This window comes from Drosophila persimilis, unplaced genomic scaffold (assembly GCF_003286085.1).
Source record: "Drosophila persimilis strain 14011-0111.01,24,50 unplaced genomic scaffold, DperRS2 tig00000124-arrow-pilon, whole genome shotgun sequence".
NCBI lineage: Eukaryota > Metazoa > Arthropoda > Insecta > Diptera > Drosophilidae > Drosophila > Drosophila persimilis.
This window is the reverse complement of record NW_020825294.1, coordinates 761,012-788,743: the sequence shown is the minus strand read 5'-3', so window position 1 is coordinate 788,743 and position 27,732 is coordinate 761,012. Positions and strand designations below refer to the sequence as shown.

The 27,732-nt window shown below is 41.3% G+C and overlaps 1 protein-coding gene across 4 annotated transcripts; it reads left to right on the top strand.

The window, feature by feature from the left end:
• LOC6593876 lies at positions 1 to 26,591 on the top strand. Of its 4 annotated transcripts, XM_026988045.1 has the most exons (10): positions 6,877 to 7,326; positions 22,987 to 23,093; positions 23,160 to 23,274; positions 23,333 to 23,675; positions 23,748 to 23,962; positions 24,184 to 24,342; positions 24,405 to 24,766; positions 24,830 to 25,018; positions 25,097 to 25,740; positions 25,806 to 26,591. In XM_026988045.1, the coding sequence occupies exons 1-10, from the start codon at positions 6,935 to 6,937 to the stop codon at positions 25,959 to 25,961; spliced, it is 2,682 nt and encodes an 893-aa protein (XP_026843846.1). In that variant the 5' UTR covers positions 6,877 to 6,934; the 3' UTR covers positions 25,962 to 26,591. The 4 variants fall into 4 exon arrangements, with proteins under 4 accessions (XP_026843849.1, XP_026843846.1, XP_026843847.1 ...); XM_026988048.1 differs by lacking the exon at positions 6,877 to 7,326 and adding an exon at positions 1 to 202 and having other exon boundaries at positions 24,830 to 25,740; XM_026988046.1 differs by lacking the exon at positions 6,877 to 7,326 and adding an exon at positions 15,758 to 15,813 and having other exon boundaries at positions 24,830 to 25,740.
• The last annotated feature ends 1,141 nt before the right edge of the window (positions 26,592 to 27,732 follow it).

Here is a 27,732-nt window from a genome sequence, read left to right as displayed (position 1 = left end):
AAACGTAAGCCCCTGTGGCCCGCATGCGGAAGCTTAATAGAGCAGCAGCAGGCAGAGAACCAGAAAGTAATGGAGCAGCCGTACAAGAATTGATTAAACAAACGCCTCCACACATCCCCCGTCAAACTGAGAGTCATCTCGCGTGGAAAGTGTCGACAGAGAGAGCATAAATAATGCACAAAATGGTTAAATTATTCCTCAGGTAAATGGCAAAAGAAAAATGCATTCTACAACCGCGGCTGTCTACCGCTCTCCATCTCTCTTATTTTGTTGTTCCTCTCTGCCTTACGCTACGTTTGTATTTTTATGAATGACGTAAGCGCGTTGTGCTTTTGTTGTTGGGCAACTCAAAACGGAATATAATATGTGTGCGTGTGTGTGGGAGCAATGGGAGATTGTGATCATGTTGAATTAATATAAGGTAAGGCATTCCTAGAGATCGGTTTAACAACAGACGATTTTCAATGCGTGCAATAGTGGACAGATGAAATATGAAACAGTAAGAGGGGCAAAGCCTCACCCCACATTAATACACTTTGAGAGTGTCGCGCTCCCCACACACACAGTCAGGAATAAAAGTGGCGTCGTTGGTTTTTGTTTTTGTTACTCGGAAAACGTGCTCGAGAGCTTAAGAGAGCCCCATCGCTCTCGCTCTCTCTCTCTCACTCTCTCTCTTTTGGTTATTCTTTTTTTGGTCAATGACCTAAGCTTTTTAGTCCGTTAGTTGGATTTCTTTCATCTGCTTTTGCATTTCGTTTTGCCAAAGCAGCAGAAACTTTTTTGTTGGAAAAGTTTACTTTATACTCTTCCATGGGTGTGTGTGTGTGTGTTTGCTTGAAACGAAGGTTAATTTCGCTTTACCGCTAGTTGTGGGGCAGCCTTGGGGCTGGCTTCGTATTCAAAATGTATTTGAACGCGTGCTGAGTGCCTGCCCTCCCCTCTCCCTCTCCTTTTCGCTCTTTAAACAAAAGCGAAGCTGCGGCTGCCATTGAGAGCACATGTTATAGTGGGTTCAATGTGAAGAGGTGAGGTGAGAAAATACCAGTAGAACGTCTTGTTTTCCTAGCTATACGTCCTTGACCTTTTGTGTGGTCACATACATACATACATACATAGGTATGATCTTGATCTAAAAAGACTCTTTCCGCTCAATATTCTTAAAGGTCCTCTGGGTCGCAGTGCATAGACCCCCGATTTGAATAGTTTAATAATCCATTATAATTATAATCGACTATACGATCCTACCGCTTTTTGGCATATTCGAACATCTGCCTTGAGCGCTCAAAACGACTTTCGAACGCCAATGTCCCTCCACAAGAGAATACACTGTAGTTCTCTTCATTTCCTATAAGTGTTTTTGAAAGCTTTCGTGTACCACTCGATCATCCACTTTACTGTCGCTGTTCTTATTGTTGTGACACTCGGACAATTATTAAGTTAATGCACTTAATTATGGTGAAGGCGGAAACAGGAATGCAATGAAAGATGTAACACTTTGATAAATTCCTAGCAATAACAAAAGTGAGCAATAGCAAAAACAACAGCCCACAAAATTAATAAACATCAACACGTCGCTGGGCTGTGGGGCAGAGGCGGCAGCGGGGAAATAACAATGCGCGTGTTTATTAACAAATAAAATAAATATTTTTGTTGTCACATAAAAGTTGTACACAGTCAGCCCATTGTCGAAAAGCAGCGATTTCGAAGAAGCAGCAACTGCAGCAGCCGTCTGTTCCGTTGTTGACGATACCCTGCCTGAGAAAAGGTATCTGCGACTTGTTGAGGCTACACACTAAACAAATGAGAGTGTTAAGGGAGTGAACTCTGCAAAAGTTGATAATCCAAGAAAGAAAATAACTCCAATTTACGTTGTTTTTGGCATTGGTGTAAATTCGAATAGATTCACATTCTATATACAAATGTACCAGCTTGGCCATTTATTAGGGTATTCAATTAGTGTCATATCAATCACTTTTGTTGCTTCCTTCCGTTCTCCTTGTGGTTGTGAGCGCAGACCTAGAAGAGTACAAAAGCAAAGAGTCAGATGTAGTGAGGTAGAAAGATAGCGACAATTAAGGTGAGAGAGAGTGTCGTGTGGCGTGGGGTGGGAAAAGATCTTTTGTGTTTAGACACTCATTTCGGCGGCAAGCAAGCGAGTAGTGTCCAGTGCCGTTAGTTCAGTCTGATGAAGGGAATACATATATCGAAAACAGCGTAAGAGGAAGGGTACGTACGCGTGCCATGGAAAACACGAAAACAATTGTGGCATAAATCAACATCAATGTAAAATCAACAACGTCATGCCCCAATATAAACAGTACAGTAACAAAAACAATCTTGGCCTGAGAAAACGGAAATGGAAATGTTTTTGAAAATATACGAATAAATGGGAAAATTGGCAATAAGAAATCGACAATTTTGTGGCTCTGCCTGACATAAAATATTTGTGGCAACGAAAAAAAAAAAAAAAAAACAAACCATCATTACTGAAGGTCGTTTTTGTTTGCGGTGCGATAAACTTTTTGTTGTAGTTTAAAGCAAATATCACTCACACATATAAAAACAAAGCATGAAATGCTAGTGGATGTGTGTGTATCTGTAGGCTTTGTTTCTTATCTTTTTGGGTGGCTTTTGTATGGGTGTGTGTGTGATGGATACTTGATTGAATGGTTTATATGTATTTTATGTTTCGGGTGCTGCTTATCATCCCAATAAAGAGAGCAACATCGCTCTCCCGCTCTTCCTTCCACACAATCAAACAATTTGTCAATCAATCAATCAATCAGTTGCCAATCAGCCCGCTGCGCCCTAGAAGCAATCGTCATACGAGTACGAATATGTGGGTGAGGTGAATTCTAGATTCACTCTTGACTCTGAACGGTGATGGAGGGAGGTTGGAGGATGAGCAAGCCGCAGAGCTACACAAAAGCAGAAAGACTGACTAATCGAATACATTGTTTGTGGCAATTATTTTCCATTTAGACAACATGATTCCGTGCTTTACGTATTCGCAATCGGAAACGGGGTCTGTCGAGGGGTAATGTTTGGCTTCGGGTGTTATCCGCACTTATCCGAGTGTTTCTTTTTGTCATTTGTTCGTTTTAATACTATCGGTACACTTATCTCTTGCTGTCCATTGAACTCTATTCCGTCTTTGACCTATGGGCTGTGTTATCCGATATGAAAATATACCTTCAAACGGTTCCAAACAGCTACCCCGTACTCCCATTTGGAAACAATTCGACGTAGAGAAATTCCAGAAACGCCTGGGCTTATTTGCATTACTTAAAAGCTGTTATGAGTGCTTTAAGACCCAAATATATTAATTTCTACCAAAACGGGCTACGTTATCCGTCGTGTTATCCAGATAAAGCTGTCATCAAGTAACTTTTGTTTTATCCCGAATTACTTAAGCACTGATTAGTGCTTATCCGATGGCACATTACAATCTTTTGTTGTTATCCGAATGAAAAATGAGCTGTAATTTATTATTCTCTTAAAATTCGATTCTGTTTTTACTCCCTTGCATTGTCGAATCATTGACCCAGGAATAATTTGAAGCTCTTCCCATTGTGATCTTGACATTACACACACAGCACATTGTTATCCGCGATTATCCGGAACCACAAATCATGTGAACCTCAATGTTTTCACCTTGTCCGCGAGCCAGTGCTCGTGGCCAGCAATTAATTAGGCTTAGATGGATTTATAACCACAATATAACCCGAGATAACCCAGCAGCCCACATCGGCGCAATGGCATCATCATCATCGCGAAATGCTCATAAAAGGCGCGCCTATGACAGCATCTCCTCTCCCCGTCGCAGTAGTAGTAGTAGTAGTGGTAGTAGTGTTGTGTAGTGATGGAAACATTTGAGTATTTTTGGCAGCAGATCGCAACGAGCGAATGAGCGTCTTGGACATGTGGGCAAAAATCTTTTTGAACTTTCGCATTCGCGGTGGCAAAAGCGAAACAAGTGCCAAGAGCAAACCCTGACACACATTATAATTTGTAGCAACGCCCTCTTTTTATTATACTTTTCTAAACATATTTGTTTCCCCTCCAAAAATATATACATGTATATTTTTTTTTACCTACACGCGCGCATAATCTCATTTTGAGACGGCATCAATACATTTTTGCGACCGGGCTACAGATATAGTCAGATTTACTCATATATACCACATACATACATATATATGTATGTATGTACATATGTATATTCTCATCTATTTGGCAGATTGTCTTCAGCACGCCCACAAACAGCTGTTGACAGTCGCACGAAAAAGAAATAGAAGGAACGAAACGAAACGAAACGGAAATAACTAATTTACCTGTTATCCCTATTTTGGGCGCAACCTACGGGGGCGGTGGACCCATTGAGCCGCTTATCGAGGCACTTATCTGTGTCCCAAAGGGAGCTCCACGCATTCCCCATTTCCCATTGTTACTCAGCGCCGCAGTACCCGGAGCACCGGCATTATTGGTCAAACTATGCCCAATCTAAGTTCACATTTTTTGTGGCCATGAGTAATGTGCAGTAATTAGTAATTATTAGGATACCGGCACTTGCTACTACAAATCAGAGGAAGGGGGAGACCCACGAAAGTCTCCTCATCCCCCCCGGAAGAGCGGCCACCACTGAGCGATTTATTTGGAATCAAAGATTTGATCTAGCAATCAAATCATCAAGTAATCAAAATATTGCAACAAATTTTCCACTTTTTAATATAAATATTTAAATATTTATTAATGATAAATTGATGTTTTATTATATTGCTTAAACGTTGAAAACGTTTGCCTGTGGATACAATAATCAGAATGTGAAATGCAATTAGGAATACCTAATATGTGTCATTTAATTATGCCCCCACGCTCAATGGGATTTTAAGCTCTTAACGATTCTGATCAAATTATTATTTGTATAACTTTTGTGAATGCGTGTTCGCGTGTGTGTGTGTGTGTCCCATTCGATTGGTGGTTGTATGAATTAATTTTGTTGGGTTCCCTATTCCCAAAAACAGTGTTCAACATTTGAGAATTGACCACGCGTGGGCCAGTGTCTTGCTGTTGTTGTTCCTCTGCTTCCAACGCTGGTCAAAAATGTGCTATACCTCGGAATTTGTACAGTTTAAGGGGATGTTCACTCGTGATGAATCTGTGTCCGTTTGCTTACGAGAAATTTGTGCGCCTGAGTCGAAGAATGCTCGGTGATGACATTCGGTGATATTGTGCCTCAAGTCGTTATCTATCGATCTTCTAATATCAATCGCAAACTGGATAATAATGGGTATCTGTTGGTCGAGACACTCCTCACTTATTTTTGATTGAATGTTTGTTTTGAACGGCAAAAACCATGCTGCCAAAGAGAGCCCCACACGACAGCTGTCTCTCGCTCTTTCTGTGCTCTCTCTATCACTGCCTCTCTTTGGTGCTCGTCGCTCTCTCTTCCCCCACAGAGGGAGGCAGCGATCAATGTTCGAAGTACTTCTGTGGGCTTCGTCGAGCTGCGCGCCTCATTCGCTTGCGTTGCTTCGACGCGTTCACAACGTACATTGCGTATACGAAGCGTGGGCTGTTGCGTGTGTTGCACGAATGTGTACATGACAAAAGGTGCATGAATGAACGAACGCCTGTCGGTTGCCTGTGTGTGCGAGTGTCTTTATGTGAGTTCTCTTTCGATATTTACGAAAATTCGCTGACTTCCGTTCCGTTGCTCTTCGCTCCGCTCCGGTCTGTTCCCGTGTTGGGTTGTGTCTCTGTGTGTGGCAAAAAATCATTTCTAATTTTAAAAAAACAAAACGCGTATACACACACATCTGTCTCCTTAGAGCTTTCCCCCCGCTCGAAGCGGAGAAAATCCAACAAAACAAAATTAAAACCAAATTAATTTTTTGTGCAAAATTAACAGAAAGTCGAGACATAGACACACACACACACACACACACACGAAAAAACAACACACACCCATACATACACCTGTAAAAGTGCTAAATAACATACAGAAAAATAGATGGGGAAATAAAGTCCCACGATTTATATATCCATACGATCCAAACGAACATACATGCATATATAGTTTTCTGCTGCATTTGAATTATATTTATTTGCTTTTGTGATTTTTTTATTTTGCTTTGTTTGCTTTCCATATCAGTTTTTTGAACATTGTTTATTTTCCACATAAATTCTTCAGTTGAAAGTGAAAGCGCGACGCTGTCCCACGAGAAATGCTGTTGCCGGCGAGAGCGGACAAGTTATGCTAATGACATGGGACAAAGAGGACAACCAATCGATGCTGAAAGTAGACAAAATCAATGCAGAAAACATAGCAAATGCCAGCGGATAGTAACGGACAAAACGGACTTTAAATGAATAAAACCATAACAGACGTCAACGGATAATCACGGATAAAAGTATAATCAAATCTTTCATTTGAACCAATGCTAAAACTAGACAGATCAATGTAGAAAAGCATAGCGAAATCCCCCGGATAACAACGGATAAGACTACTATCTACTCTTTCAATCAAATCGATTATAAAGTTTGACAAACCAATGCGAATAAGCAACACAGATACCTACGGATAACAACGGATTAAACAACAATCAAATGACAAATCAATGAACAAAATCCATACAAATTCCAGCGGATAACAGCGGATAAAACAACAATCAAATCTCTTTCACTAGACAAGAAAACACACACAAAAAACTCGACCAAGATGCGCTTGCAACATCGCTATAACCCCAATCCAGCCACAACAACAAAAACACAGACCATAGGCAATAACAACAACAGCACCAACACTAACATCAACAACAACAACAACATTATCATCAACAACAACAACACCAACAACAAGAGAGCCAAGAAATTGAACAACAACAGCAACGGCATCATTAAATTGCGAACAGCCACAGCAACAAAAGCCGCCATGCCCCCCGCCACACCACCCACCGTGCCCCCACCCCCAGTGGCAGTGACTAGGCACCACCAAATGCTGATGCTGGAGGAGGGCCCCATACAGTCGTCTCTGGTCCCCCAAAAACAGGAGGACGAGGACGAGGAGGAGGAGGCGGAGACCGAAACCGAAGAGCCCACAACCACGACTTCGGTTGAGCTGCGATCTTCGGCCAGCTCCCACTATCGGGCCTACACCACCATTCGCAGCAATTCAACATCCGCGATACTGGCCGGAGCGGGTCTGCCGCCTTTTGGGGGCCACTGCTCGCAGACGACACCCGGGATGCTCTATGCCCGCCCCCGCACCCTCAATGTCCACAATGTGTGCCAGACGCCCGCGCAGATCACGCAAATGTTTTTTGGGTACGTTTTTCTTTCCCTTTTTCTTTTGATTTCCATTATATTTTGGTTATGGCTTTTACTAACAGACTTACAAACACAACAAAAGAAACTGGGTTATTCGTCTTGAGAGATCTCTAAAACAGCCCTTATAAATGTGGCTTTGAAAAGTAAGGGGACCAAAGTAGATCCCTTAACATTCGCATTTTACCTTAACGATTGTAGCCTTTCGCTTATGGGGAACAAGGGGCCCATAAATCTGTCCCTAAGTAAACACCACAGAACTTTTCCCGACTAAGAATTTATGCTTCAAGGACAAGAAATAACCCAAATATTGCATCCATTTCAGTAATATTTGCCTAGGAAAGCCTTCGCCTTTTGGAGAAAGATAAATAAAAATTCGATTTATAGTTTTGGCCCATTCATCATTCCCTGTCTTCGATGGTCAATCTCTTTGAGATTAACCAAGGTCGCCGCCAAAAAGGAATCCCAGATGTATACGATCCAGGGGGTTCGTGTAAATATTTATGGGTGGTTTTGATTCAATTGATGGGCCCCTGTTGTATATGCCGGATCGAAGCAGTTCAAAAAGTGTGGGGTAGTGACCTTATCCACAAGGTCTTGGTGCCATTAATCAACGTACCTTTCGATATTGAGTTTATGTATTTGTAAATTTGTTGATTTTTCCGGGAATTAAGATGCATAATTTAAAGGCCATTATCCCATAAGTTCTATTGAACTTTGGACATTTTCCGTGATTTATCACTGGAGCATTGTCTCACGACCTGCCACGCCTCTTCAGCATCATGGGGGCAGGGCTTCTCTCTCTCTCTCTATCTGATCCGTTCTGTTTGGTTGCGTTTCTCTCTCGTTTCTTGAGGGATTTTGTCATCGTTATTTTAAAATGTATATATTTATATTTATTTTGCGCGTGCGTTCAAAAACTGAAACACAGAAACGACACAGAAAATATTCAATTAATGAAATTACCATTCCCCCGGTGCAGGTTTCTCTTTGGTGCTGTGTGAAAATTCATTGAACTTGATCTTTGTGTGACAAAACCTCACACTCGTTGTTTTTTTTCCGACCATTTAGTCATCCAGAAAGGCGCGTGTATTGCATTTATTTGTATTCAAAAAATAATAACAAAGCATTAAAATGTCACAGCGAGAGCTGTAAACACGAACTCAAGCATCCAAGCATCGAGAGAGGAATATCGGGTGTAGCGGGTGGTTGTATCGGGTGTGTATGCGATTGCGGGTATCGAGTATACACGCTGTACGATTCGATTGGACATTTGTCTCAATTTGCATATAATAAAGTCATAAATAACCCAACAAATTGTCACATTTATAACATATTTATTGAGCACATTGCCTCCAGGCAGTGGCAATTGTGGTGGCTTGAGCAGCTAACGAACTATTGATACCCTGCATGAGGGCCACCCCTCTGTCACGATGTGTGATAGGAAGGAAATCAAATAATCCTTAATGTATCCGTATGGTATCACTCTTATCCCTTTTATCCGTAGAAGGAAATCAAATAATTCTGAAACTGGAAAAGTCGTAGAATGCCTCCTAAAACGATGTTCGTTTTATCCGTAGTGTTATATCAGCTCGCCCAGTGAGTTTTTGCTTAAATCTGTTTGAAAAAACTCCTAACTAATTATCCGGTTATCCAGTAGTCACACCTTTAAACGTATTTTTAGTACAATGACTATGTTTGTTGGCTTAAAATCAGATAATTATCAAGTTATCCGTAAAACCATTGCATTTATATCCGTTTAGCGACTTCTGGATACCCTGACTGTTCTGTCCATTGTGGATAATAGTTCCCACTCAATCTGTGGCCTAGAGTCGCTACGAGGAATCAAAAAAGTTCAATTCATTCAATATGTGGCCCTCCTCTTTGTGGTTCGATGTGATGTTCGATGGCAGAAATGTTTAATTTTAGCCATGATCTATTGTCGGCTCTGACCTTCCTCCGTGACACACACACAATTTGTAATCCATGGGGCACGTGTTGGCGATTTGCTAAGTATTGCCATTGCCCTGGAAATGGTGAGGGAGAATATACGATACGATTACGATTGTGAGGCCCATTCTGGTGGCCCTCGATAAAAGCAAAACAAAAAGAAAAAGAAAAAAGCGTCAACTAATTTCTGGTCATAAATCACGACGCTCTCTGGCGTTGGGTCATTAAAGACTCTATATGGACCGCAAAAAAGTTAAATTAAAAGAGTTGAATGCGTTTGTCTTTGCTTTTATTTCGCCTTAATTTGATTGTGCCGCTGAATGGCAGGCTCGGTCGTCTCTGTCTTTATTCCATTGAGATGTTGACGCCTTAATAAATCAAGCATTGACCGGGGCAGAGAATCGTCTGATGTCTGGGTTTATCAAAGGCACTTCAATTCATCTAAATGCCGCATTCCTTGTCAATTATTTCACTAGTGGCAACTATTTGTCTTTATTACTCGTACTCGAATCTCGTTTTTCTTCCTTCTTTTCGTTTATTGTTTTGTTATTATTCCGTCTCCCATATGATGTGAAGTGCATTTATCAATTTGTATAAAAAATACATACTCGTATTAATTAGCTGCTGTCTTCGTTTGCTTCTGGCTTCGTGATATTATGCTTTATTTTTAACTTGATTATGGCATAGTGCACGGCATGGCATGGCATTAAAATCCAAGCCGCAATCACTTTACGGAGAATTAATTTAATAAAATGCCAATTACCCTTTACTTCCATTTGTCTCAGCGCGGTTAATTCCGAGAATTCCCAGCACTTTTCCTTTAGCGTTAGCTAAATCCCAAATGCAGTAAGCGGCCAATGATATTTCGTTGTATTTTTAGATGTGTTTTAACAGGTTTTCCACTTTATCCGGATTACAGAGAAAACTCATTATTATGATGAAAGAATTTTACGGATTACATTTATGTGGTTTTAACATCTTTGTAGGTTTTTTTTTAGGTTCAATAAGTGGAGAGCGTGTAGATGTGACTACAAAGTGTTTTTAGCTCGAATGAAAAAAACAACACGTGACCAGGCCCGGCTGATTCCCGCGCTTTACTCACTAGCCGTCACAGTGTGGCTTAGCTGCACAGTTTTTGTTATCCAAATGCTTCATTTTTGATTTTAAATGGATTTCAATCGGCATAAAATGTTAAACCACATTCAAAAAAACATTTTGATTACATTTTTTAAATTTTCAAGTTTATCCGTTAGTTCAAAACACTTATCCGAATATCATTTGCTGTCATCCATCACCGAACCATTGCGAATTGCCATCAATGTCAGGTGGCGCATCTCGTCTCAGAAAAACATGGAGAAATCAATTAGGAAAATTACCCGCACACCCAATTCTCACACGGAGGGGCCCATTGAATCGACAATGAGATTCGCGGCGAATGAGAATCAGAATGCGCTTTCGTTGCGGAACTACGGCAATGAATAATAATGAATAAATGTGGTGGAAAATGCACTAATGGGCTTAGCAAATGTGCGCATTAATAATTCATTCGACATAATTGAGAAACGTGCGGTAAACAAATACCAGTTGAAAGATTGCAGAGAGTGCGGCACTGGTGGAGAGTGCACTGTAAACGTCCATCGGATCCAGTACCAAACATAAATATCTAGTAGCAAATGGCAAGTCGGAGTACGCCTCCACTGAGCTAATCGGTTAAAAATAACCCCCTCATCGGGAGCCAGAACCCAACTGCAGAATCAAAGCCTAGTCTGCTGCAGCGGAACTGCACTGCAATCAGCGCCTAAGAATAGGAATAGTCGTGACAGACGAACCACAACATATAGATGTGGTCGGGTGGGACGATAGCAGCCTTTTCCGCTTCAGACCCTGGATGGGCTATCTAAAGGGCAAACGGCCAAGCCAAAAGCATGTTAGGAGTACTTTTTGATTGCCCCGATAACGGCAGACGATAAGTGGAGTTATAGTTGCGATTAGCTGATAAATAGATGATCAATGGGCTGTAGTCATCGCCCAAATGGATTGGCTATCGTTAATAGTAACCCATTATCGTTGAGACCATCCGTTGATGTCACCTCTAAAAGAGTTTAGACATGATCTAACCCATCGGCAAATTTATTTGGTTCGATTTGATGTAATCTTTGGCAGAGAAAAAACATGTTGGAGTGAGCGTGGGAAGCATTCTCTTTATCCGAATTGCAAATGAGATCATTTAAAACAGAAATGAATGACCCATTGGATGGATGCTTAGCCAAAGTATGAAAAAATTCCTTATCCGCTTTATCCGAATGGCAAAAGTGATATCACGGGTCGCAGAAGTGATTGATAGGTGGATTATCCCATGGATGATTATCCTAAGAAATCTTATCCGCTTTATCCGAATTGCAAAAATGAATTGATTGTTTAATTAATGTATGGAGGATCATGCAATTGATGATTACCCGAAGTAACTAATGAGATATTATCCGCTCTATTCGAATTACAAATTCATCAAAAATGAATATTGCATAATGTATATATATATATTTTTTGTTTTATCTACAATGCCAAAATGATATATTTGGACGGAGAAATGTATGAGTGAATTATTATCCGAAGTATCAACAGATTTCTTGAGTCCTCACTCGCTTACACTCGCTTTTGGTACACGATTTATGTTCATATTTTGATGATGGCCAAATTATTGTTCGCTTGCACTTGGCATTGCTTTTCATGGCCGAAAAATGCCGTCAGTGACGTGCCCCCCTGACCATAAAATATTCGATACACAAACTAAATAAAAAGAGCGCTTAAACAATGTATGCTTTGTGTATATTTGATTTGCACTCGTCGCTTTATTTACGCGAAGCAGCATGTTCTAAAAATAATATACCATCCAAAAGCCAAAAGAAAGTGTGAATTTTTGAGGGCCATAACGGAGGCTACTTCATAATTTACAAAGCAAACAAAGATCGCCAGAAGCCAGCAGCAACAGCAACAATAGCAAACAAAAAAGTGTGTGTGGAAAGAGCTTAGCAGTTTTTATTGCAAAATATAAGAAAAGAAATGCCATTAAATCATGTGAGACCACAAAACACCACCAAAAATACATAGATATATCCATTTGTGTATAGTAGAACGCAGTGGATACACGAAAACAATCATTTAGAATGGAATTTTATGGAATGCTCGAATACTGCGGGGGCGCCGCCAATTTTCGGTTGTCTGTCATTTTGAGTTAAGTCATGATGATTGTCTGTCTGTCGGTGTTTATAAGATATGCATTCAAAGACTAATCCTACGGTGGGAGCATGACAGGAAAATGCGCTTTCCAGTCGTTTAAGTGACTCTCCAGCGATCCAATAAGCATTTTTTTTTGTTATCCGTCTTATCCGATTAATGAAAATCGTTATCCATGGCCTTAATATATGTAGATTAAAGGGATAAGTTATGCCTTGAACCAAAATGTTTTATATGCCAACGATCAACACCTAATTTGACTTGCAAACGATCTTAAAACTTCCACGCTACGATCTGGATAAATTTAAAGTATTTTCAATGATTCAGGAAGCCGATCTCCGGCTCTCGATTTCAGAAGAATGTAGAAAATATGTAACCAGTCGTGGGAGACTCTTTCAGAGTGAGGGACTCCCCTTTATCCCACTCTTATCCGTTTATTCGTCATATGCTAATGTTTACTCTTGTTTCTGATAAATCATGAATCGATCTACAACCTAATTTGACTTGCAAAACTATGTTTAAACTTCCCGCCCCAGATCTAGATAAATCTAAAGTATTTTCAATGAGTCAATGAAACGATCTCCAACTTGGATCAATTTTTCGGTTCAGTTGTTTTCGTGTGAGGCGCTCCTTTAGAGTGATATCATCATCGATGATCTAGGATTCATTCTTTCTCGAGGCTCCTCCATTCCATTGTGTGTGTGACCTCAGATACCAAATGGGTTACACATCCGCACGGTGCACCGATGGAGTGACTGTTTCTGAGTCACTCTGAAAATTTCACCGAGATTTGCATTCCCCATTAGTGTGGCAGGCAGTCGATGCCAGATGTGTGGTGTGTTCGATGCCTCACTAACCTTGCGCAAAAAAATAAAAACCAAACATCGTACATCGGTGTGCGGTGGTCGCTTTATCGTTCGCCTGTAGATCTGCGCTTTTCGGGTTCTTTGTTTTAGACGACAGAAATACGACACAATATGTAACCTATTTATTTTCGAAATGTTGACCTCATACGCACCGCAGCCCAAGTGGGAGAGAGGCCTACAAATAAGTGTCGTGCCATGCCGTGCATGGGAGTAAAACGATAGCGCGCGGCCAAATGTGTCGATGACAACTTCATTATAGGCAGCAGCATGTGGCAGCAGCGGAGTGACTGATTGACTGACTGACTGTCTGACTGACTGACTGATTGACCGATTGAATGACAGCGGGATAGTCCATGTAGGCCTTTTGTTCTCAACCGCCCAAGTCAGAGCAACGCCTGAGCGTGGCGATGGTCGTCGGTTGTTCCCTATCTCGGATACTTTCAATCAGAAAACAATAATTCATGACATCATTCATGGAGGCAACCATCCGTAACAATGTCCGTCCGCTCTCCGCCTCAGTGGATGGGTTAATTAGTAATTTAACACAATATTAAATAAATGAAAGCCCCCTCCGCTACTGCTGCTGCTGCTGCTGCTGCCGCTGACTGACTCGTTGTAATACCTATAAATATAATCCGAATCCACTCTATAATTTCTTTGTTTCTCCACCATCCACCATGACATCAAATGTTCGTGAGGCGAAAATCCACTGGGTACCGATTTTCTCATAATCGGAATCTCATTGAGAACATTTTTTGCTCTGCCCCGACTGGAAGCAGTAGGCAGCAGGCAGATATTTTATTGGGAAATCAAAAGAGAGCCATGGAAAACCACTTGCGGGAGGAAGCACTGCACTGACTGGCACTGCCAATCTGGGGAGAAGGTAATCATCGATTCAGTTGCCCGCGTGCGCCTCTAATGAGCGGTTCGGTTGTTTGTCTGCCGCCGTCTCGAGATCTCGAGCCTTGGAGTCGCGCCCCCCTCACACATTCACTTTCACACTTTCCGTTTATAAAGGATAAGAATCAAAAAGGATATATGTTCGAAAAATACCCTCAAGGGATACATCTTGTTCGCTATTCCTCTATCCGTTTTGTTCCGGATAAAGAAAGTATAGTCGAACTAACTTAAAAATAAATTCAAATTTTCGGGATTCAAGAATTTCACTGGTAAGGTTATTTATTTAACCAAGGAAATATTTTTCAATATATAATTACATTTAATTAATAATTAAATTTTTTTAAATTTATTCAAATTAATTTAAATTTAAATTAAAAAACAATTTAAATTTTTTTAAATAAAAAAAAGATTGTAAAATATAATGAAAAAAAACGTATTGTTTTTCATAGAATTTTTAATTTGACTTTTTTAACCGTAAAACGTAACAAAATTTAAAATTATTTTACTAAAAAAGAAACAAACCTTAACGAAGAAAAAATTAAGAATATATTACCTATAGGATTTATAAGGGATTATCATAGATTATAATTTATTAATCGGTTTTTCAAAAGAATGAAGGTTATAGTACATTCATTAGACATTATTTTGCAATTGACTCCTGTAATTATGTTATTTGAAGGATTTTTAAGGACTATCACAAATTTATACGGCCGATATCCGATGGATATTATTGACAGAAATGCGGTCAGTATTATACGACTGTTGATCCGTTAGCTATCAAAAGTCCGGGACAGTCTTGGGGGGGTCTCTCATAAAACAAAGACCATACAAATTGCATTATTTTGCAATTGACTCCCGTAAATATGTTATTTGAAGGATTTTTAAGGACTATCACAAATTCATACGGCCGATATCCGATGGATATTATTGACAAAAATGCGGTCAGTATTATACGACTGTTGATCCGTTAGCTATCAAAAGTCCGGGACAGTCTTGGGGGGTCTCTCATAAAACAAAGACCCTAAAAATTGCATTGACCATAATTTTGTATAACAATTTATGACAGCGATAGTCAGTCCTCCAGTTCTATTGCGACTCTCGCGTAAGATATCAACAAGTGTTATATGTATACTAAGAGTTTTATTAGCGAAAAGAAAGTATCAGTTTCGATTCTTTTTGTGGAACATGATCAAATCGCGCACGTTCAGCAATCTGGAATCAATTTCCGTATCGATTGCAAACACAGCAACAGAGCAGAAAAAAAAGAATATTACAGAGCAGAAACCTAGGTCGGATTCAGCCGACAAAATTTTCGATTAGATTAGATGCCACTCTCCGATAGGACAAATCACATTGTACACTCCATTTGCGCGACCCAAAATACATATTGGACAGATTGGAAATCAGACAGTAAATCGCTAGCGGTGGAGCCGACAGCCCAATCCGATCCACAGCTGCGCGGCAATCGCATTTGGAATGGCATGGAATGGCATAGAATGGATGGATGGAAATACTGGAGTCTGAAATGTTTGCAAAGGTAAACAAATTACTCGGTAAAAAAAGAGTGATATCATTGGCGCTCTACAATTTTGGTATACAATGAAATAAATAAATACTGAAATGGGGAGAAGGCAAATACAACAAATGCTCGTAAATATATAGAAATACGAAATGCGAAGCTTAAAAATAAACGTTGATGTCACAACCGAACAGACGAATAGACAAAGCGGAGACAGACCCCAAAAAAGGTTATAGGACAACGACACTGTAATCAAGATACAAAACCCACCGAGCAGCCCCCCAGAGAGTCGCAGTCGAACGATGACGTTACATTTTCATAGTCCCAGTCCGAGTACGAGTGTATCTGTATCTTTTGCAGACAAAACTACAACTACTACTGTCCATGGCCTAACTGCTTTGTGAAAGCTTCTGCCGCATTGTTCTTTCTGTCTGTGTGGAAGTGGTAGGTGGCCCTGTTTGCCCAGTCTCAGTCTCCTCTCTGTTGCTGTCTCTCTATAAATAGTCGCTTGTCGAAAGGGGCCAAGACGAACAGCGGTCTCATGGGTAGAAGCAACGTTTAAAAATAAACACCAACACAACACGGCCGATTAATCAGATACGGGCTTCGCTTGAGGTAGGGTTTCGCCTAACGAGTGGACCGAAAGAAGCCGAAGAGACCCCTGGAGAAGCTCCTTGGAGTAGGTGGTAGCTAATTATAATTATCATGGCTGAGAAAAGAACAAATAGAAGTGAAAGATCTAACGTTATGGCAGGCTTTAAAAATATAATCTTGAAGTGACTTTTGGTTAGACATTCGTAAATATTTGTATAAATTATAGACAATAGACAATCTTTAAATCCATTATTTAACTACCATTATATAATCTTGGATTCCACCCGCGAGTACTAGGGTACAATTATAGTACTTTTATTCGTTGAAAACAAACAGATCATCTGAAAGTAAAGCCTTTTCAAGTGATAATTACCGCCTAGACCTCTAATTTTTTTTCAATTTCCGGCAAGATAAAAAGAATCTTTATCTTTTATGTATATTATAAGTTAACAAGTCCCACCAAAGCATGCTATTGCTTGGCCAAACACAATTAATTGTTCAAATAGTCAAACATACGTATACCCCCCTGTAGAACCCTCTTCCAATGATAAAATTCCATTAAGAACCTCACGTAGTTCGGTCGGGCCTTCCTTTTGCACCGAATTCCCTATTAAACGGGGATTATAAATTTGATTTATTGAGAGATTTATTTATTTATTTATTTATTTACAGCGAGGTTAGAGTTAAAACTATTAACCTAGCTTATTAATGATAGCACTGGTGGTAGTGGTGATAATATATATATATAAATGTCTGTGGTGGGGATTAAGATACAATACTAAGAAAAATATATTTGTAGAGAGTTGTACGAGAGTTCAAAGAGCTGTGAAATGACGTCAGAGGAGAGCCATTGATAAATAATCGCCCAAGATTTGCTGCCGATAACGGGACAGTGTAGAAGACGTGAAGTGGAGTGGTGGCAACACTTGTTAAATAAATACAAATACAAATACGAAGTGCGTACCGCGTACGTTCAAGCAAACAGAATGTGGAAAATGCTTTTGGCCCGCCACAAAAACAGCTGTTCGCCAATGGAGAGAGAGAGACAACCGATAGCTCTCTTTAGTTTTTAGCTCTCTTTGGCCTCTCTGCTTCTGTCTTTGCTCTTTGTTTGCTTTTACTCACTGAGGCGGCGGCGGCAGAGCAGCGTCATTTTTATTATTAGTTATGACCTCATCATCGATTATTGCTGAGAGAGTTTTGTGCCTCTCTGTCTGTCCCTCTCTCTGTGTGAGTGTGAGTGTGTGTGTGTGTGATTGAAACGAGTCGTCAACGGAACGGCGTATCGCCGCTGCAGCTGCCCCCTGCCTGTTCTCCTCCTCTGCTGCTGCTGCTGCTGCTGCCCCTCCCCTCCCACCCTTGTGGCTACGCTACCTGTTACCTGTGCCAAAGAGTTACCTTATATCGTATCGTAGGCCTGGCCAGAGGCGCCACAAGTCTTGTGCAAATAATCGAACACACCTTTGAATTTCGAGTGAGATTTACTCTGTTCTCTGCTCCACCATCTCCCAGCCCAGGCAAAGATCGATGCTGATTAGCCCAGACATGCATGTCCGTCCGCGTGTGACATGTGTTCTACTAATAATTTGTGGACAAATATTTTGCCCCTGAGTGTTACCCAAGTGTTAAATGCCATAACTATTGATTTTAATGGCTCTGTTTGCTCTGTTATCGGTAGGGTTTCAGAGGTGTTTCCACGCGTATTAAAACAGATCTTCCTATATTCCAAACTAACGATAGTTGTAGCTTCCTCCATCTATCCCACGAATCCTTTCCTTCTTTATCCTATATGTCTTTGAAAAGTTCTTACAAAACTCATGCCTATCGCTTGATCGATAATTATCGATAGGCGCGTGATAGTTTTATCATCACTAGAAACTTTAATCGCCTCTACGCGTAGCTACGCTTGGTTTACGAACTGTCGAAAGCAAATGCAAATTGTATGCTTAGGCGCATGTGTTAATTTTAATGTTGATTATTTGTTTTGTTTGTGGCTAAAACTAGCGACATTCTTACTCACTCTCCCTCTCTTATTCTCTCTTTGTGGCTCAGAGTTCAATGTACATTTTGTCATTTTGTTCAATTGTATTCGGAAATTGTTTATTACTCATTAATAAGGCACTCGAGAGCGTGGGTCAATGAAATCGTTTACACAAATGCATATTCGCCTCCGTCCCCATCTTTCCCCTCTATGCTTCTTCCTTTTTAATGGGTTTTCGTAAGAGATCTGTACTGGTCGAAAGCAGCGTCATTCAGCTTGGCCCCAGGCCAAAATAATGATTGCATGCGGCATGCGGTGATGGTGAGACGTTCATTCATCACTTGCGGAAATGCTGATCTGTTTAATACTCTGATCTATGGGCGTGTCGTTTGTGGTTTACCCCCATTGACCGGGGGCAGAATAAACTGAATAAATGCCGATAAAGTCGGATATTCGGATGCTACATGAAAGTGATAATTTATATTGGATCAAAAAGTAATACAATTTACTTGGATAAAGTTGGATAAGCTACGATTCTACATATTTTTCATTTATTCAGACAGATGACTGCGAATATGACTTATCCGTGGTTTAGTTTCGACTTGGATAAAGCCGGATAAGCATTATTAGTGATTTGGAGATTAATTTCTAATGAATTCAAACTGAAAAACAAGGAGTTAACTTATCCGTTGCTTAGTTTGAGCTCGGATAATGCCGGATAAGTGTTATTAATAACTATAAACTTATATTTGCCGTTTTGGTATTAAAGAGATTGTTGCTAGGCTTTTTGGATAATGATAATATTTACATAACTCATTGGAATTGTATGGAAAGCCCCTTTAGTAGGAAAACAAATTATAGATGATGTATGACGCGCACGCGTTACCATTTATGAATGGATTTTCACAGATAGCACATATCCGTTTTATCTCGAATTAATCATGATATGATATGTATTATGGGAAACGCGCTAACAATGTAGAAAGACGTTGAACGCAAACCGACCGAGTATAACTGCTTCATGATGCACGATCGTACAATTTCCCGCAATTTATCATTGATTCATGCCAATGATCAAATCATAATAGTTATCTCTTCTGATCAATGAATAATAAACGGATAATTGTATTAATCATCAGCAGGAATTTCCATTTTTCATTTCTTATCAAGTGTATTAGTCCATAAATGGCTTATACTAAGTAAATTTACTATTGGATTGTGGCATTATAGGCACTTATTATCTGGGAGATAGCCCAGCCATAGATTGCGTTGCCTTGATTCATGTAGAAACGTTTAAGGGCTATCAGCAGTAGGGCCAGAAGCAGAAGTAGATTGCAGATTACGATTCGAGACAAGCGGAGGGAGGACCTTGGCTTGTTAACTGGGCCTTATCTGCAAGCACAGAGAGCATTTAATAGGTCACGGCGTATTTCCGGTAGTCCATCCACACCTTACAGACATTTTATCTTACTCATTCTACTCTCTCTTCTGCCTCTACGTGGGGAGCGGGACACAGCTCCCTTCCGATACGCTCCCTTTGTTAACGTATTATTCCGCTCCATTGCCCCAACAGCATAAAAAGAAGGAAAAAACGAGAACGTAAAACTTGTTTACCACAAAATGTCGTCGCAGTTTTAGTAGCACATATCATGTCATCAGGTTCTTAGAATCCCACAATTTCATCATGAATTCTGATTATGAATCAGGCACGAAATCCATTTGGGTTCGAACTCTGGAGACTGGAAAACCTATCCCAGAAATGTACTTTGTTTTGTTTATTTTTTGTTTGTTTTATTGTTTAATGAATCGAAGCCCATTTGTAAGAGTTCTATAATGAAATAAGTGCCTGGAAGATCTATTATTTGAAGCGACTCTAGAAATATCGATGAAGTATGAAGCATAGTAAGGCCTTCCTCTCAAGAGATTCGCCGAGAATGCAACAACAAAATACATGTCGATAGTTGTTCCAGAGAAATTAAATGCTAATGCAATTTTGGTCATATTTCTACGATCTAAGGGTCTATATGATAGACAAATAGCTAACGATACGAAAGAAAGCATGATATGAATCGCAGAATCAATCGGTCTATATGGTAATTAATTATCGATAGCTGACAACTGTCTCTTAAATAAAAAGCCGGAAACGGAAGAACTTTCCGTTTCATTTAAATGATTTCTGCTGAGAACAGGTCTCATTATTGTTTACGAAAAAATCTGTTAATTGCATTCATTGATGCTGTGCCCTGTGCGAGATGATGATTCTGATGCACTTCCTTGTGTCCGAACCGAACCGACCGATACGATCCGATCCGATCCGTTTCCACACTCTTGTTTTTCGTCCCCCGGAAATGTATCCACAGCCAAATTTGTTCATCGTCTGGCGGCCAATGCTCTTCCTCTTTTATGGATGCTTTTGTTCTTGTTTTTGTTGTAAACAAAGCATAAATTCAGCTTCGCTTCAGTCTGTTTGCCATAAAAATACCAAAAACAAAAATGGGGGGAGTGAAAATGTTACGATTATGGCGCAACTTCACCCACACATGAGAGACCAAGAGCCAAGAATCAGTCCAAAAATAGAAGAACCAAACAAAAAGCATAGAAAGAGAGGCAGCGGCCGGGCCAAATTTAGTAAATGATGTGAATGCCGTGGGCGTGCCACAGAAACGGTGGTGTCTCCTCCGCCAGCTGCTGCTGCTGCTGCTGCTGCAGATCGATGCAGTCATGTAATTGGCATCTATACACGTTTGACCGCCGCAGTCTGCACTTGCTCTTGGGGCTCTCGCTCTGTCTGACATAATCGCTTGGCATTTGGCTTCCCATTTGGCTGTCTCTCTTCTATCTCTCTCTTGTGCTCAACATGTTGCAAGAGTTTCTTTTTACCTCTTTGTTGCATAGTTTATGTTTTTTCGTTTGTTTCGGTTTTCAGGTGTTTCCAGGTATGTGGGCTGCAGACAAGTTTTTTCTTTTGTAAAACCAAAAATGTTGTCCCTCTAGCCGTAAATCTGCCTCTTTTAGTGCTGCTATGTTTTGGCAGAGGTGGAAAAAGTCTTAAACCTAAGACTATATGAACCATGGCTACGGCTGGAATGATATATGATCCTAAAAAGGATCTAGCTTGGGTTATGTGTGCCCGACAGTGGCTTCTTAAGGCTTCCAAGGCTTAAAACCCCATCTCAAAGTCGACTTTTATGGTTGGTGTTTCGGTGTAAGTGCTGAAACCGCTTGAGGTAGTCATTAAGGAACATTCTTTATAGCGGAAATTGGCATATCAGAAATGGAGATCAGACTCGGATCGACTTTGCCAAAAGATTTCTTTGGGAGACCTGCATTGATTCTCTCTTGCCATACATTTTGCGTGTGTGTTTTCCATTGAAACATATTTCGATTTTGATTTGTTTTCTGACTTTGAGTTGTCACTGGACTTGGACTTGACGTCATTTCCATTCCCATTTCCATTCCCCTTCCCCACTCGAAGCGGCTCTTCCCCTTGGCATTGCCGTGCCGCTCTCTAGCATTGATAAGCCCCCGTTGGCCCCAGAGTAATGTATAAAACGTTTCTCAGCAGGAAATAGACTTGAGTTTCAGTCGCGATTCTCCACTCAATTGGAATTAAACAGGCCGCCGGATAATTGTAATTGTATTCGGCGAAAACAAAATCATTTACAAATGATTTACGCAATCAATTACAAAATTTGTTTAAGCCACAACGCAAAAAAGATACAGATACAACAGATATGAGCGAATATATAGCGCAAAAATTGTGATATAAATATTTCAAAAAATAACAAGAAACAAAAACAAAGTGAAACGATTTCAGAATGAAATGGAAATCAAGTAACTGCGTCGCAGAGAAATATGGCTATATACGATAAATAATATCCCATCACTTTTTCCCCTTTTGTGGCATACGCTACGTATACGCGATATTTAAATTTCCATTTGCCCAAATGATGCAATTGTCAGTGCCCCCGCTGTTGCTGTTGATGCTGCTGCTGCTGCTTCTGGTGATGACGATGTCTTGTTGCCAACACACGGAACAAGAGGCAGACGAAGCTGCCACAAAAATCTCGTAATGTGCATATAGATTTTGTTGTTGTTGTTTTTGTTTTTCCCTATTTATGGGTCGCGCTTACACTCGTACTCGGACTCGTACTCGTATTCGTCTCTCGATTGGGTGGCACATGTTTCGATGTGTCGCCACTGGGAACGTGACTGGCATACGGATTGTGGCATTATACATATTGCCACTTATAGTACGAATCAGCGGTGGCTGTGCCTGTCCTTGGGGGAGTTCATTCATTGTTCACTTATAAGGAGAACCAGAAAAACAGTTTCCCGAATTGATTTATTTGGGCATATTTCGTGAAAAAGTGTGCTGCCAGCATGTAGAACGTTTCAGCAATATAATGAATGATTGGATGATGCATATTTATATCTGAAAATTTATAGATCCCCTCCACAGAATCATATCCAGAAGTGATCAATAGTTTATGGAAATAAACGATTTCCTCGCGATTGGCCATCGCTTTCTCGAGAGTCTATTTTTAAGCGTTAACTTTATTGAGTAACCACTTATTTATTATTAATATTTCCCTTCTATCCTTTTCTTTTTACAGAGAAGTCCTGAATGCATGGCGTGCCAAGGCCCGCTGCAATGTGGTGCCCGACGAGCGTACCCAGGAGCTCTTCCACGAGCTAAGCTTCCATCCCAGCCAAAAGCAGAGTAAGTACTCTAAATACAGTGAATATCCACTAGAACAGATAACTAATTGATTGTTTCACCCAACAGTTAGCGAAATGCTGCAAACGGCCAAGAAGGTGGCCCGCAAGGGGGGCAGTGGACAGCCAAATGGCCTGACATTTGGACAGTTTTGCGTACTGGCCGCAGATTTGAAGCGTTTTCGGTGAGTGTTTTTCGATTGATCTTTCTTTAGCCCCTCATTTAACAAATATTTCCTGCAGGGCTTCAACGATTTCGAATCAGACATCAAACTACTGCGAGTACCAGCAACTGTCCGCGGGCTCAGGCTCTCTGCTCCAGCAACAGCAGCAGCAGGATGATACCCCATCGACTGCCGCCTCACCTGCCGCCTACAGCCATAGCAATGGCAAGAAGCTGGACAACCATGGCACCGAACTGCGGAGCACCAAATCCTTTAGCAGTGTCGATGATACCAAAAAGAAAAAGAACGCCAGCAATGAGCCCGTGGAGGTGTTCCTTGGGGGCTCCTGCAATCCCACAACCTGGCGAGCGGACGTTGCCATACCAGCCCTGAAAGAGCTGGGCATTTCATTCTATAATCCTGTAAGTCACATCCCCCCAGATAGCTTGGGAAGAAGCAATAGCTTATTATCAATTTTCTTTCGATTTTTGTAGCAAGTATCCGATTGGACGCCCGATCTCATCGAGCTCGAGCATCGAGCTAAGGAAAAGGCCCGTGTATTATTCTTTGTTATGGATTCGGAAACACGCGCATCTGCTGGTGCCATCGAGGCGGCACACATAGCGGGTCAAAACTGCAAGCAGCTGGTGTTGGTTTTGCATCCGTATAAACCAAATCAGAAGATACTGAACGAGCCTATTTCACAGCAGTACGTAAAGAGTGAACAATGAATGCATTTAAGAGCTATAGGAGGGGATATAAAATCAATTATCTTTCGATGTACGGCAGAGCATTGCAAACCCAGTTCCATTTGGAGCACATTCGCACTCGCTGATGTTATTCTTACCAAAAATTGTGTCCTGCTATGCCTAAAGCTCCTAAAACGCATTGTAGAGCATTTTTTTAACTAAAACCAATGTCATTCCACAGAGAATACCTCGATCTGACTCGCAATCAGATGATACTTAAGGAGCTGGTCTCCCGTCGCGGTCTCCCAGTCCTGGAGAACATACCCTCCGGATTGCAGCGCACCAAGGAAATACTGTCGGGCATCAGGGATCCGCCGTCCAAGATATCTTCCATTTTAGAGTGAGTTTTGCTAAGACTTTAAATAACGTTTCCTCTGCTAATTTTTCGATGTGTTTTTGCAGTACCGTACGCGGGGCCTTCGATCGGGTGAACCCGCAAAGCGACCTACTCACTGTGGAACAGTGCAAACGTGCTCTCTTATTCTTAGGCTATGCTCAGAGTTTAGTTAATTTAGATAATCTAACCAAGATCATAATTAATCAGCGCGAATCGCTAAAATTCCTGCAAACGCACAGCTCAAAGATCGATCCAAATGAAGATTCAGATCTGCCCATCATGGCCAACCAGGAGCTCATCGACTTTGATCTATTCTGTGTGATCTCGGCCTACCTGTCCGTCCTGCAGCAGGAGATCCACGAGAGTGGCTGCATCTCGCCCATCAAGGGCACCAATGTGCCACCACCACAGGTTTACTTTACCAACGGTAGGTCCTGCCCTCCCCCTACATTCGTCTGACACCCGACTAATCCCTGGCTCGTTCATTCAGCACCCGATGTGGACATCTATTATTCGGCCAGCAAGAACATCTCGCGCACCTCGAGCAACGCCAGTGTACCGTCCAACAGCAGCAGCGGCATTGGCCACGATCTGGAACGCCAGAGCCTGTTCGAGCAGCTGAGTCGCAGCCGGGACAGTGGCACCTCCTCTCCGCAGCCAGCCGCAGCGAGCAGTCTAGGTAAAAGCTCTAAGCCTCAGATCTTGCTGAACGTCGAGTCCATTGAAACAACCGAAATAATCACCACCAAAACGATAGAAACCAAGCCAGGCGGCACGCATCCTGCGTCTGCGGCGGCCCCCACCGAGGAGGAGGAGAGCGACTCCAACGATTCGGTCTTCTCGAGCAGCAGCTCCATTGCTAGTGCCGGGGATGCACTCTGTTGTGGCGGACTCGATCTGCGCGATGTCTATCTGGGCGGCAGCTGTGTGATGCGCACCAAGTGGCGTCAAGAGCTGGCCGTTCCCTACCTGCAGTCGAAGAACGTCAGCTTCCACAGCCCGGCCCTGCACGAGAGCATACAGGTTCAATCGCAGCAGCAACCGCAGCAGCAGCAACCGCAGCAACAGCAGCAGCCTGGACTGCATGAGCAACAGCAGCAGCAGCGCTCGTTTGTCCGCACGCGTCGGAAGTGCCGCGGCAATCAGCTGCAGCTGGAGGAGCAGGAAGAGCTGACGGTAGCCGAGGAGTCGCTCAGCTGGTCTCTGCCACCGGTGTCCGTGCGCCATAACCTGTATAATCCCTCGCTGCTTGACTCCAGCAGAGTGCTGCTCTTTGTGATCACCAATGAGACGCGTTCCCTGGCCCCCATGACACTGGCCGCCCACTGCATTGGCCTCATGTACAATGTAGTGCTTGCGGTCCAAATGCTGCCCGAGGATTGTGTGCTCGGTGGCGAAAAGGTGAGTTAAGAGATTGAATGGGCTATTGGTTTTGGATTGCTAATCATTCTGTGGTTTCCTTTCAGCTAACTGTGGCCGCCATCAAGGACTACAATCGCGGACGGTCGTACCTCATCGATTTGGCCAAGCGGCAGGGCGTGCCCGTGTTCAATGACATACGGGCGGCCCTTGACTGCACTGTGGCCAAGGTGCAGGCGTACAACAATCGCGATCGTTGCTAATTCGTACCTGTATTCAAGTTCCAGCACGTGACAATTTTTAAGCTTATTTCTAAACTAAATCTAAATCCTAGTGCAATTTATATTGTTTTCTACGCCCGTGACCATGCCCTATGCCCCATGCCCCAATCCTCTTACTACCACTAATCTGAATGCTTTATAATCGTATTCTGAAATGGCCCCCCTTCTCTATAGTTGATTCTATGCGTAATACGTAATAACTTAATCTATAATTTAAGTGTAAAACCACTAAAATGTCGTCGCCCAGACAGCGCATTTCATAACCCTATGGAGGCGGCTCTTCGGTCTCTTTCGGCCTCCCCCTCCATATATGATAATTTATTATAATTTATTTAACATATACGAGTAACGAGTAATCCATGTAGTACATGTGCTAAGCTGTAACTGTAAATATCCACACAAACATGTACAATTCTAGTGCATAAGCAATGCAAAAACCCACTAAACTATATATTTTATATATTCTTAGCGAGCATGCAAATATAATTAATGTAATAATTACCATATAAAACCCAACCCCCCTATATTATACACGCATACAGATATTGACCCCCACTGTACCAGTTGGCTGGACAAAAAATATCTCAATAAACAAATTTTTCTAACATATAATTGACGTAAAAGTAAAATCTGATCAATTAAGCTAAGATTCAGAGACGGAAGAACCACAACATGCTCTCTGTAAAACAATACCCTCCAATATAAATTTAAATCTCGCGCGCATTCCATAGTCACTTACGTTTTCTTACGTCTTAAGTTGCTGGCAACATTCACTGTGTATGGGCCAGCCTCATGTGCCGTGAAATCGAGCAGCATTGTTCCTCAACATGGTGCGGATTCAGCATTTTGAATACCCTGGATGATCTAGAATGGAGGAAATGTTTGTTATCTAATGCACCAATATAGGCCAAAACTAGTCAGTCTCTGTTTTAAGGGTATTTCAACGACATTTTGAAGGTAGTGTTCTTCTTACAGAAACCAAGAATGGGTATCGGGATCGAGATATATTTACAATACCCTAATCATATGCATTAATATGTCTAAAACATAACAATTTGAGATAATTTGTTTATTAATTACGTTTTAAAACAGCTGGGAAAAACAGTTTCTTCATATATATTAACGAAATAGGGTATACCTGTGCACAAACTCCGGTTGACGTGACATTTCATACTCACTTACGTTACACTCCGTACTCACTTACGTTGCCACTGTTTTTTTGTTGACCTTTTTTGCCTAAACCTTGTTTTATACACTATACAATAAAAGAGAGTACTTAAAAGTAGCTAATCATGTAGAAAATTTATTCATCAATGGCCTAAAATTATATCGGCAAAGCTAATGATTTTAGTTAGTCAGCATTATTCAACGGAATATTAAAATTGAGCAACAGGAATGGAATGATTTTTCTCTTACGTTTTATTAAGTTTTTTTTATTTGACCTTCTTTGCTATAATCTTTTTTTACGCAAAATCCAATAAAAGCAAGTATTAAGAATAAGCCTGTTAATTAGAACAATGATTCATTAATCGGATAAAACTATGTGGGCATGGCTAAATGTTCAATATAGCTAGTAATATTCGACGGAATATCAAAATTGAGCAATTGGAACGATACTCGTTTGTGTATGCTACTGTTGTTTGACCAAAAGTGCCTTGTGCGTCTGCCGACGGTGGCAGTAAATCCAGATGTCACAGGGCACTCCCAGAGTGCAGCCAGATCGCCGCGTTTTGTGACACCCTGGCAGCACTCA